The following is a 13,105-nucleotide window of genomic DNA, read 5'->3' on the forward strand; positions in this document are numbered from 1 at the left end:
TACAAAATAATGCAGGGCTACTTATTACTACAGTGCCACAATGATATTCTGAAACACAGATTTTAATTTTTGTAATTTTATACTTTATGTCTACAAATAACGAGTTCTATGGAGAAAATTTGACTTATTTTAAAAAGTTTAATGCAGTTGCTAATTCAATATTTGATAAACAATGGCAGCTACAGATGTATAATAGTATCTGTTAGCAATGCTTGATAAAGTCGCTTTTGTCTTTCAAAATAACAGAAAGGAGAAGTCTAAAGGAGAGTTACTTGCACGTGAATGCTAGTGAAACACTTTGGAACTTGGAGCACCTTACTCAGTTTTTCTGTACATGAATTACGTTTATAGATTTGATATAAAGATTAAATCGGTAATTCAATTATCTATCCTTACAATAATGATCATGGTTACTCAAAGATGTAATAGTTAATGTTACTATACACAGACACACACATACACACCTGTCTATACACGCATACATACATACATACACCTTTTGTTACTGCATCTCTGTTTTTGACTCTAGAAAGCTAAATATATTTCCACATACTTTTCTCTGGATACAATCATTTTCTTAAATGAAAGAAGCGTACTTGGAAAGAGTTAAAAACTTCAGTCTGTGGTGAAGAAAGTCATTCCGTGCACAGTCACTAGGCAAGAACCTGAAGAAGTCAGAGCTCAGCGCTTACCGAGCAGGATGAGGACACAGAGCAAAATGGCCACGAGAGCGCCGGTGCTCAGGCCCGCGGAGAGGATCAAGGCTTCGGCCGTGCAGGACTGCATGTTCCCGTGGCTGTCGCAGGAGCACACACGGATAGTGAGTGTGCCGGTGCTGCTTTGAATCGGATAATCGTTATCAAAGATCAAAATTGGCAGTAAGTAAGTGCTCATTTTGTTGCGGTTGTACCCATCTTTTCGAGTCATGATTCCTGCTGTATTATCTGAGAGGGAAAAAATGTTGGAAAAGAAAAGAACTTCAGATTCTTTTAGCTTTACATCCAAAGGTTTCATATTTTGTAGTTTTAGAAATGCCCCCTACCTTTATTGTCTACAATGGTGAAGTTTGGGTTGAGCGGAAATTCCGGCACTGGTTCGAAGAAGAACTTGTGGCCTCGGGGTGGGTCATCTTTGTCCATGACACTAACAGTCTGAATCAACTGAGGCCAACATAATAAAAAAGAAGCAAAAAAAATACCATTTTCAGAAAGCTGCTCAGGGTGTTTTTTTTTTTTTTTTTTAATGGTTTTGTTTAATGTAACATATTTAATTAAGAATGGAAGATGCCGGAGTGGGCTTTGGTCTAACCATAAAGATGCTGGTTGGGATACCTTTGTCCCATGTCAGAAGTGCCTTATGGCCCTGATTCTTGTTAAGGAACGTCCTGGGAGTCAGCAGCGATGGCCCAGGTGATTGGTTTCCTGGATTAAGTACAGGGGGCCTGCTGTGCACAATTGGGAAGTGAGCCAGCAGATGGGAGCTCTGCATTTCTGTCTCTCTGACTCTGCCTCTGAAATAAATATTTTTAAAAAGTACATCACGGGTCAGTTCCAGGGCAGATCAATGCGTTATTGTCTGATTCCTGGCTATTGTGGTGCTCAACTTCAATAGAAATTTGATCACTCCAGTTGCTAACCTCTTTTGTTGTAAAGCATAGACCTCTTTTATCATTAATTTTGGTTAATAATCCATGGTTTATACTGGAAAATAAATTTTCAAAGGTGGAGAACATAAAAAGTTATATTTTTAAAAACAAAGTGGTTACCACAACCATTCCTACACATTAAGGGCACTATTACTGTATTTTTGAATAAATGAACCATTTATTATATAGTATCTGAAAGAAAAAAATATTTTAAAAGTGTAGGTACAATTACTGCTGTCATATTGCTTATTTATTCAAATTTTGTGCTCTTTTTAATAATCTATTTATTTTATGTATTTCAGAGCCAAATTGGAGAGAGGGAGAGAGAAAGAGAGAGAGAGAGAATTTTCCATGCATTTGTTTACTTCTGAAATGCCTTTCATGGTTAAACCAGGAGCATGGAACTCAATTTGGGTTTCCCATAGAGGTGGCAGGGAGCAACCACTTTAGCCATCATCTGCTTCCTCATGGGAGACTTAGCGGCACTTGGAAAGAGGAACTGAAGCAGAACTCCAAACCTGTCATTGAGATATAGGATACAGATATTTCCACTGGCATCTCAATCACTATGTCAAATACCATCCCTGCAAATATAAATATATAAAAAAATACTTGTTAAGTTCTAAAAAATCAATATTTAAGTGTGCCATAGAGGAGGATGGAAAAGCAAGCAGCAGATGAGGCAGAAAAATTCCACTGGGCAGTTTATTGTAGGAAACCCCTAAGCTGCATGTTAGGGGCCTGTTTTCCTGTTTCTGGGGTTGTCATCTGTGTGATTTTTAATTGTAATGATTTAATTACAGTTTCCTTCAATTTCCTCTTTTAGAATAATAAATGGTTGCTCGTCATCCAGGTGTACAAGTCCAGCATTCTATGATGAACAGTTATTGGAATTTCAGTTGAATATATCCATTGATTTGTTTATGGTGCTCCTACTATAGCCATACCAGCCTATAAACTCACTCATCAATGCTTCTCCACTATAAGTTGATTTTAATCATAATTTCATTCATTTTATTGACAAAGTGAAACCTTACATTATGTGTCTATACATTGCTTCTGAAAGAGTGCAATGATTAATAAAAACTTAAGTTTTTTTTTTTCTCCTGGGAAAAATAAAACAAGAGCAAGAAAAGATATACGATTTAATATTTTTGATCAACTACCTGATCCTGAATAGCAGAAAAAATATCATTTTAGCGTTTTTTAAAGATTGACATATTTATTTGAAATCAGAGTTATAGAAAGAAGGGGAGAGACAAGAGAGAGAGAAAGAGATTTTGCGCAACCTGGTTCACTCCCCAGGTTGCCCCAGTGACCAGGCTGCGCCAGGCCAAAGCCAGAAGTCGAGAGCTTCTTCCATTTCCTACATGAATGGCAGGGTTCCAGACATTTGAGCCATCTTAGGCTGCTTTTCTTAGGCCATTAGCAGGGAGATGGATTGAAAGCAGAACAGCTAGGACATAAATCAGCACCCATATGAGATGATGGCGTTGCAGGTAGCAACTTAACCTACCATGCCACAATGTCAGCCCAATAATTTTAGTAATATTTCAAATAATTAAAAAGGCTTTTCAATTATGAATAAAGTTTTTGAAATGATTAGAGAATTCTCACATATTTTAAAAGTGTACAAAATCAGAATTTTAAAATATATTTTATTACTAGTCTGTTAATTTAAGAATACCATAGTAATGAAAGATTACAACAAATTAATATAATTATAGTTTATTATTATCCAATATTAAAATGTAATAAATAAATAATATGCATGAATCAATGAGACATGCAAGCTAATAGATAAATTAGTGAAGAATACATAGAGGCTATTGTAGATTGACTTATGTTCCCCAAAGCACATGCGTAAACACTAAAATGCAATACATGTAAATGTGACCTTTTTTGGAAATATGTTCTTAACAGTTGCAATCAAGTGAAGATGGGATCACACTGCATTATGGGGGAATTTACTCCAATAATTATTGTTCTCACAATAAAACACACACTCTGGCTCAGCCTGGCCCAGCCCTCTGTGGGAGTGAACCAGCTGATGGAAGATTTCTTTCTCTCTCTCTCTCTCTCTCTCTCTCTCTCTCTCTCTCTTTTCTCTTTCTTTCTCACCATGCCTTTCAAGTAAATAAATAAACCTTTAAAAATAATATTGTACACAGAAAAAGATACTTGAAGAATGTCATAAAATAATAAAGATTGGTGTTGATATACTTGTGGTCCATAATCCAAGGGATGTTGAGGATGGCGGCAACCACAAGAGGTTATGAAACGTTAAGGAAGACATCCTCCCTAGGACTTTTTTTGAAGGACTTGGTGGTTATCCTATTAGCTAAGATACTTGGATCATATATCAGAATACCTGAGATTGATTCCCAGCTCTGGATTCAGATTCCACTTCCTGCGAAGGCAGACCCCCTGGAGTCAATAGTGACAACTCAAATAATAGGGTTCTTGCCACACATGTAGGAAACCTGGATAGACTTCCAAGCTTTGGGCTTTGGTTGCAGCCCCGCCCCAGCCATCACATATGTTTAAGGAACACACTAGTGGAAAAAAGTTCTTTTGCTTTCATATGCTGTCTTACTCCCTCTTCTCTGTGCGTGTGTGTGTGTGTGTGTGAATGTGTGAGTGTGTGAATGTATGAGTGTGTTTGGCATTTAAATGAATAGAAAATCTATAGAACCTTCATTGACAGCATAGTCTTACTGAAACACTGATGTCAGACTTCTAACCTCCAGAAGTATGAAAGGAAAAAAAAATTGTTGATGTTTTACATCACCTAGTGTGTGCCAATCTGTCATAACAATCTTCAGTATTAATATAACTACGAAGATTAAAGTAAAAAAAGCACACCTTTTGTGAAAAATGATCTCAAGTTGTTTAAATAATTCACAGTACAGCTCTTATGAAGTATTTACAAGTTGGCAGACATTTAAAAACATAAATTTTCCTGCTATGTATTAAATCATACATATTTGGTAGGGATTTCACTTAGTTTGTGATGTATTTCGAGAATAATTTTGACAATGTGTATTAGTATTTATAGAAAAATGTAGTTTTTCTTACTTTGAGAATTATTATCAAAGGAAGATGATACCAGAGAGTAAACATGTATAATATACTGTAATGCTCATTATATTACAGTCAGATAAAATAACATTTTGTGGATAACCAAATGTCAGCCGGCGCCGTGGCTCAATAGGCTAATCCTCCACCTTGCGGCGCCGGCACACCGGGTTCTAGTCCCGGTTGGGGCGCCGGATTCTGTCCCGGTTGCCCCTCTTCCAGGCCAGCTCTCTGCTATGGCCAGGGAGTGCAGTGGAGGATGGCCCAGGTGCTTGGGCCCTGCACCCCATGGGAGACCAGGAAAAAGCACCTGGCTCCTGGCTCCTGCCAGGATCAGCGCGGTGCGCCGGCTGCAGCGGCGGCCATTGGAGGGTGAACCAAAGGCAAAGGAAGACCTTTCTCTCTCTGTCTCTCTCTCTCACTGTCCACTCTGCCTGTCAAAAAAAAAAAAAAAAAAAAAAAAAAAAAAAAAAAAAAAAAGGATAACCAAATGTCTTTTAGTTGAATAAAATAACATGTACCTGTGCTATGAAAATATCATATTAAAAATAACCATTCACTCAGCTAAGCATACACACAGTACATGTTATAAAGTGAAGAAAAATATTTAATTCAAATAAGTATGCAAAGATTCTATACTGTCAAAAGGAAGTAAAAAATGTATTTGTGTTTGTTGCATGTAAGTTTAAGGTGGTATGTATCTCTTTCAGTCTATTGGTTTTCCTTAACCAAATACCACAGACTGATAGGCTTGAACCACAGAGAATTGCTTTCTCATAGTGTTGTAAGTTGAAAGTTTGAGATCAGGTGCCAGATTGGTTAGCTTGTGATGAGGGATGTCTTCCTGGAATATAAATGGTTTTCTTCACTCGGAGGCCTAGCCAGGATTTGAGTTCTTGAACTCAGGAAGAGAGAGAGTATGAACTCTCTGATATTTTCTTCTTAGAAAGCTGCCCATCCTGTTGAGTCAAAGTCCCTCCCACCCACATAATGACCTCACCTAACCTTAATTACTTCTCTAGAAACTCAGTCTCCAAATATAGCCACACTGAAATTCGGGTCCTCAGAATAGTATATACAAATATTTAAGAATAATCTTTATTTGAATAACAGAAAGATTGTATGGCACTTGAAGTTACAAATGATTTTTCACATATGACTACTTTATTCTTATGGAAGTATCTACGTAAGTGGTTAAATAACTTTCAGCATAATTATTGAAGTCATTGCTGTTTGAAAGTACTACATTTTTGTCAAAATTAACATATTTTGCATTGATCAAAATTAAAATACATATATTTAAAATACTTTATAAGGGACTTCATAAGTCCTATAAACTAATCATTTTATGAGCTAATCATTTTCATTTAAATAATATAAAAATATAAAACAGAATAAAAATATTACTTATTTAAAGCCAGAGTTTCCTGATTGAGGTATTAAAGGTGGCAAACTATAATCAATAATATAATGATTATGGTTCTCTTTATACTAACATATTAAAATTTTAATTTTCATATTTTACATTTAAATATTAATGTATATCCATTCTGTTAGTGAGTGTAACTCAACATCAGCATAAAAGCTTTTTATTTGTGTGCTATTCATTATATATATGTGTGTGTGGTATATAAATTAAGGTACATTTTGTACTTTTCTCAATTACATGATAGATTACTCAATAAAATTTAAAAACATATTTTTGGATCACCATTAGTGTTTATTGATGGGGGATAAATAGGTCACAAGGAGTGTGAAAAGAGTATGTATGAAAATAAAACCATCCAAATAATTTGATGCAGTGCCATTTGCATCCATAAAGAAAATTATTTTTAGCTTATAATAATTTTATTTACCTGCCCAGGTTTTGCATTTTCACAAACAAATGTTTCATAGTACATGGCAAATTCCGGAGCATGGTCATTTATATCTAGAATCCTGATGAAGACAGGAATGTGGCTACTTTGTTTTGGGTTATCTGCAACGAAAACATGTGTAAGATTTCAGTCTCATTTACAGAGAAGCAATGAAACCACTCACCCCATTTGTAGCTTAGCAACAGACCATTTCTATGGTATCCACTTTCGCAATTGGATTACTGATGAATATCTCAACTTTCTTATGTGGGCCAAATAGACAATACAACAAACAGGTAGATACAATGCAGAATGAAGTATTATTTGTCATACATAATTTTCTTAGTTTTTATGGAGTTGTATTATATTTCTAGACTAAAGTTAACTATAAGAGAAAATTAAATTTAAAGTGAATAAATGATTTGATAATCCTTAAAATATTTTAAAATTTCAACTCCTTCTGTATCATTTCTCTAGGATCATGCTAATTATATAATTATTTTGCTCAAGAAAAAGAGTCTTCTAAGTGCCATTACTTTATCACTGTGGTGAAAGATAATGCGATCAGATGGATGTATCTGTGACTTACTTATTTCTGCAGCTGTAATAGTAATGTTGTGCCAAGGAGATGATTCTCGGTCAAGGGGCTTCAAGGTGAAAATAGAGCCATTTTCTGAGTGGATACTGAAAGTTCGGTCCATATCAGTATGCCGATCAACAGAATATCTGCCACAAAGAGACCCATAAACCCAGGTGTTGTTTTAAAGTCATTGGCTTTTTCTTTCAGCTATTAAAGTTTCAGATAATTCTCACAATGAAGTGACAAAGACATTAAATATAAATTGCTGATAACTTTTTTTGAATTCTTATTTCCTCAAATTGTTATGTACACAATTTGATCACTTTGGCTTTTGTGACTACTGCCAAAGTGGCACTACTATGAAGTGTGAACTCTGGAGTCATGGTTTATATTTATCAATGCTTTTGGAAGTTTTTACAGTAGATTTTTAAAAGTTTCATGTGTTTATTTTCATTTATTTCAAAGGCTGAGTGACACAGAGAGAGGGTAAGAGAGAAAGTAAGGGACATGGGAGAGAAAGAAAGGAAGAGAGAGATCAAACTTCCATATATTTGTTTACTCCATAAATGCCCGCAAAAGTCAGGATTCGGTCAAGCCAAAACCAGGAGGCAGAACCGCATACAAGTTTCCCATGCAGGTAGCAAGTGTACACACACTGGAGTCATCAGCTGCTGTCCCTGAGGATGCACCAGCAGGAAGCTGGATCAGAAGTGGAACAGCCAAGAACCAGACTCTGATATGGGACACAGGCATACAAGTGCTGTAGCCATAATGAGCACTCCAACTAAATGAGTGTTTAAGAGTCACGTGATTAAACTATCTTAGCATAGATCGATTATAATTTTGAGACATATTAAACATTCATGTTAAACTTGATAGGGTCGATAGCAAATTGACTAAATTGAAAATGTGTTTAAAAAACATAAGGCAATGTGCCCATACAGAACTTTATGAGTATGAGTGAATATAGAAGAGTTAATTGGAAAATAGATTGCATTTGAATGGCTTTCTATTCAAGGAACATCTCATCCGAATCAAAGGTCGACCTCCAGTTTTTTCTTCAAACTTCTTCCAGATAGAAACAAAGTATCATATTACCATAGGATTCTGTGACTTTGTTATCAGGGCTGGATGTGGAAGATATTACAAGGTTTTCATCACCTTGTGCTTAGCAAAATAATGTCTCCCTCTCCAAAACAGTCATACTCCAGTCTCTAGGACATGTGAATGGGGTTACTTTACATGAGAAAGTAACAGGTCTGATTTCTTTTTTACACATGTGATTAAGGTTAAAAATATTGAGATTAGAGATTACCCCGATCATTCAGATCTGTCTAATATAATCATGCGAGCCTTTGAAAGTGGAACAGGAAGACAGAAAAGTGGTGTAGAGAAATGAAATAGAAGAAAAAATGAGAAATTTTAAAAGTGAGAAGGGCTATATTCACAGCTGATGTTTTTGGAGACTGAGAAAGGGAACAGTAAACCAAGGCATGAAGTCAGATGTTAGAAACTAGGAAAGGTTTATATACTGACAAGTATCAAGGACACAGGAGCCTCATCCCTACAACTGCAACACACTGACATTGTTAAGAACCTGAAAGAGCAAAGAAACAATTCTTCTCCTGGATCTATGGCATGGAGCATAGCCTTGATTCTAGCCAGTGTGCCTCCTATGTGACATCTCACCTACAGAGATAATGAATTTGATTTTCTATAAAACATTATGTTCATGATAAATTCTCATGGCAGAAATAGAAATATGTTTTCTCTTTCTGCCATAGAGATTTACTATAAACAGAGTGGTTTATAGCAAAATCAAAACAAAACACAAAAAATCATTAGCATTTTTATACACTGGCAAAAGTGTTTGTGAAAAACAACATATAAGGAAAAAACCCTTTGACAATAGCTACACAAGATTAGATACCTTGAGATAAAATTAACCAAAGATGTGAAAGGTTTCTATAATGAAAATGAGAAAACACTAAGAAAGCATAGAAACTGGCAGAGAAAAATGGAAGGATCTTCCATGTCCACGGACTAGAATTAATAAAATTATAAAAATGTCCATGCTACCCAACTCAATTTATAGACTCAGTATAATCCCCACCAAAATAAAAATTACATTTTAACAAAATATAAAAATCAAAATTTATTTGCAAACATAAAAGACCCTGAAAATTAAAAACAATCTAATAAAAACAAGCCCATGGGCATCACAATGCCAAATTTCAAGCATGCCACCTTATTACAGTCACCAAAACAGCATGATATTGATGTAAAAATAAACATGGAGACCAGTGGAACAGAATGGAGCTCCGCTTTCCACCCCCAAGATGAATCTACACCTCTGCATCCAAGTTATCTTTGACAAATGGGCTAAAAACATTCCTGGAGAATGTATAATCTGGACAGTAAATGTTGTTGAGGAAATTAGATTCCACAGGCAGAGGTTTGAAACAAGACCCTTCCTTAAATCCTATTCAAAAATAAGCTCAAAATCTATCAAGGATCTAAAGTTAAATCTTGAAATTGTCGAACATAAGAGGAAACAAAGGGGAAGTGATCCAAGACATTGACATAGGCATTGGATTTTTAATAAGAAGTCAAAAGTATGGGAACTAAAATCATAGATAGTCAAATGGGATTGTATAAAACTAAGAATCTTCTGTAAAAGAAAGGAAATAATTAACAAAGTGAAGAGAAGTAACAGCATGGGAGATAAAACATTTCTAAACTATACCTATGCAAAAGGATTGATATCCAGAATATAGAAACAGCTCAAGAAATTTAACAAAAAAACAACAATTCCATTAATGTTTCTCAAACAATGATGTTTATATCAAGTACATGGGGCTACTAGTAAGACACAATTTCATTCATTAGGTCCAGGTCAGAGCTTGGATTCCACATTTCCAAAAAATCTTAGGCAAGTCTTATGTACTAAGATTTAAGATCATGGGTAAAAGTAGTTAAAATAATGACAGAATTGAAGAAAATGATGGACACTGAGCAGACTAAACAGTATGTGGTATAGTTTTTCCTAGGTATCTTTTTTTAAAAAATAATTTATTTATTTATTTATTTATTTATTTGAAAGTCAGAGTTACACAGAGAGAGGAGAAGCAGAGAGAGAGAGAGAGAGAGGACTTCCATCCACTGATTCACTTCCCAGTTGGCCGCAAAGGCTGGAGCTGCACTGATCCAAAGCCAGGAGCCAGGAGCCTCTTCCAGGTCTCCCATGTGGGTACAGGGGCCCAATGACTTGGGACATTTTCTACTACTTCCCAGGCTATAGCAGAGAGCTGGATTGGAAGTGGAGCAACCGGGTCTTGAACCAGCACCCATATGGGATGCTAGCACTTCAGGCCTGGGCGTTAACCACTGTGCCACAGCACCGACCCCCCTAGGTATCTGATTAAGGGCATTTAGGGAAATGAACTCCTTTCAATTTTGTTGAACTAGAAAAGTATATCTCCTGTTATAAATTTATAATATGAGTATATCCATTATTTGATGTTGGCTTTTAAAAACACAAGGTTTCTAAATATTGTTAGTATTGTCAATTTTTAAATTATTAGCAAAATAAATTTATCTTAATCCTATTTTTTTAGGATTTTCATAAAGGGCATATGACTAGGTATGCTGCTTTAAGTTGTACACTGAAATGACAGACTCGATTAAGTAAACATACATCTTCAAAATAATTTTAACTTATTATACATGAAGGTGTTTGCTTAATTTATTTTTATTTTCTGTTAACTGAAATATATACGTGTGTGTGTATATTCATATATTTATATATTATATATAAATCCTCATTCCCAATACATGGAAGCACTTCTGATACAACTCCCTATTTATGTGCCTGGGAAAGCAGCAGAGGATTGCCCAAGTGCTTGGACCACTGCACACACATGGGAGAAACTGAACACCCAGAAGAAACTCCTTGCTCCTGGCATCAGCCTAGCCATTTGTAGAGGAGTGAACCAGCAGATGTAAGGTCTCTGTTTCTTTCTCTCTCTCTGTGTGTCATTCAAATATTAAACAAATCTTTATAAAGTTATTTGGGAAAATATATACATATTTTCTTTTAACAAATATATATATAACTGAAATATATAATAAATATAAATATATATATATATATTCAGTCAGGAATATGCCTTCAAAAAGAGTTTGGACCTGTTCAAACTATTTTGTGTTTCATGGCAAATGTAAATGTTGTATATTTGGTCTTGTACTTCTTGCTCTACCTCATTCCCAGTACATAGAACCAGCTAAGTCACCTCCTGGTTGTGATTTGGAAGCACTGCAATGAGTGGTATTTTTAACTTATAAAATAATAATTCTTGCAATTTTCATATATTAAAATGTAAATATAGCTTGAAAGACAAAAACATTCCCATTTGACATATGTTCACTCCTAAGTAGCTATTCTTCTGTGATTGGTAATCCTAACTAGATAAAGGGAAATTAGGAGGCTAAATATAAAATTAAACATACAAGAATGCATAATGGTAAACGTTTTCCTAGAAGCAAAAGTTATGTTAGGATTTAGCCGACAACTCTTTGTCAATTACAATTGCATTTTTAAACTATACCTAATATAGCCGGCGCCGCGGCTCACTAGGCTAATCCTCCGCCTAGCGGCGCCAGCACACCGGGTTCTAGTCCCGGTTGGAGCGCCGGATTCTGTCCCGGTTGCCCTTCTTCCAGGCCAGCTCTCTGCTGTGGCCAGGGAGTGCAGTGGAGGATGGCCCAGGTGCTTGGGCCCTGCACCCCATGGGAGACCAGGAAAAGCACCTGGCTCCTGGCTCCTGCCATCGGATCAGCGCGGTGCGCCGGCCGCAGCGCGCCAGCTGCGGCGGCCATTGGAGGGTGAACCAATAAAAAAAAATTTAGGATGATTTTATATATATATGTATAATTTCTATTCTTTCAATTATCTAAATGAAAAACATGTTGCGTTTTTAATCTGTGTTAATGCTCTTTCAACTGAATTCCTACTTCGGGCTTTATTTTGGCTTTGGACCAAATCTCTATTACAAGACAAGAAAGCAAAGATAGTGATCGGACATTAAAAACATTTCATTTTCCTTAAATATAACAATTTCTTTTTTTTTTTTTTATTTTTGACAGGCAGAGTGGACAGAGAGAGACAGAGAGAAAGGTCTTCCTTTTGCTGTTGGTTCACCCTCCAATGGCCACCGCGGCCGGCGTGCTGCGGCCGGTGCACCGTGCCTATCCGAAGGCAGGAGCCAGGTGCTTCTCCTGGTCTCCCATGGGGTGCAGGGCCCAAGCACTTGGGCCATCCTCCACTGCACTCCCGGGCCTCAGCAGAGAGCTGGCCTGGAAGATGGGCAACCAGGACAGAATCCAGCACCCCGACCGGGACTAGAACCCGGTGTGCCGGCGCCGCAAGGCAGAGGAGTAGCCTATTGAGCCACGGCGCCGGCCACAATTTCTGCTTGAGAAAAAAAAAAAAAACACACACACACACAAAAATTACAAAGATAAAAAAAGAAAAGTCATAAGTACATGAATATGTTTCTCTGCTATTAATACACCAATATCTATTTATGTCAGAATAGATCTTGGATTTCATCCTACTTTTTGCATTAAATAGAAAAGAAGAAAATAAAATTCTCTTTTGTACCCATCACTATTTGTCCTAGACCTAACATGGGGATTTCTATGATGGAGAAATAGCTAACAACTCCATCATTAAAAAAGTCAGGCTTTGGGGTCCAGTGTTGTGGCATAGCAGGTTAAGCTACCACTTGTGATGCCACTATCCCACGTTGAAATACCACTTCAAGCCCGGCTACTTTGCTTCCCATTCAGCTTCCAGCTAATGCTCTTACGAAGGCAGTAGATGATAATTCAAATACTTGGTCCCCTGAAACTCAAGTGGGGAGACCCAGATGGAGTCCCTGCCTC

The 13,105-nt window shown here is 36.5% G+C and overlaps 1 protein-coding gene across 1 annotated transcript in view; it reads right to left on the reverse strand.

Annotated features, from left to right (window-relative positions):
- The window catches only part of CDH9 (cadherin 9), a 148,987-nt gene that overhangs the window by 6,243 nt on the left and 129,639 nt on the right, over positions 1-13,105 (reverse strand). The window contains exons 8-11 of the mRNA XM_002714092.5: positions 7,169-7,305; positions 6,580-6,701; positions 1,043-1,160; positions 693-944 (exon numbers count right to left, since the gene is read on the reverse strand). Of these exons, the coding sequence (XP_002714138.2) occupies positions 693-944; positions 1,043-1,160; positions 6,580-6,701; positions 7,169-7,305 (629 nt within the window). The remainder of the gene's footprint in view (positions 1-692; positions 945-1,042; positions 1,161-6,579; positions 6,702-7,168; positions 7,306-13,105) is intronic.

This window comes from Oryctolagus cuniculus, chromosome 14, assembly GCF_964237555.1.
Source record: "Oryctolagus cuniculus chromosome 14, mOryCun1.1, whole genome shotgun sequence".
NCBI classification, from domain to species: domain Eukaryota; kingdom Metazoa; phylum Chordata; class Mammalia; order Lagomorpha; family Leporidae; genus Oryctolagus; species Oryctolagus cuniculus.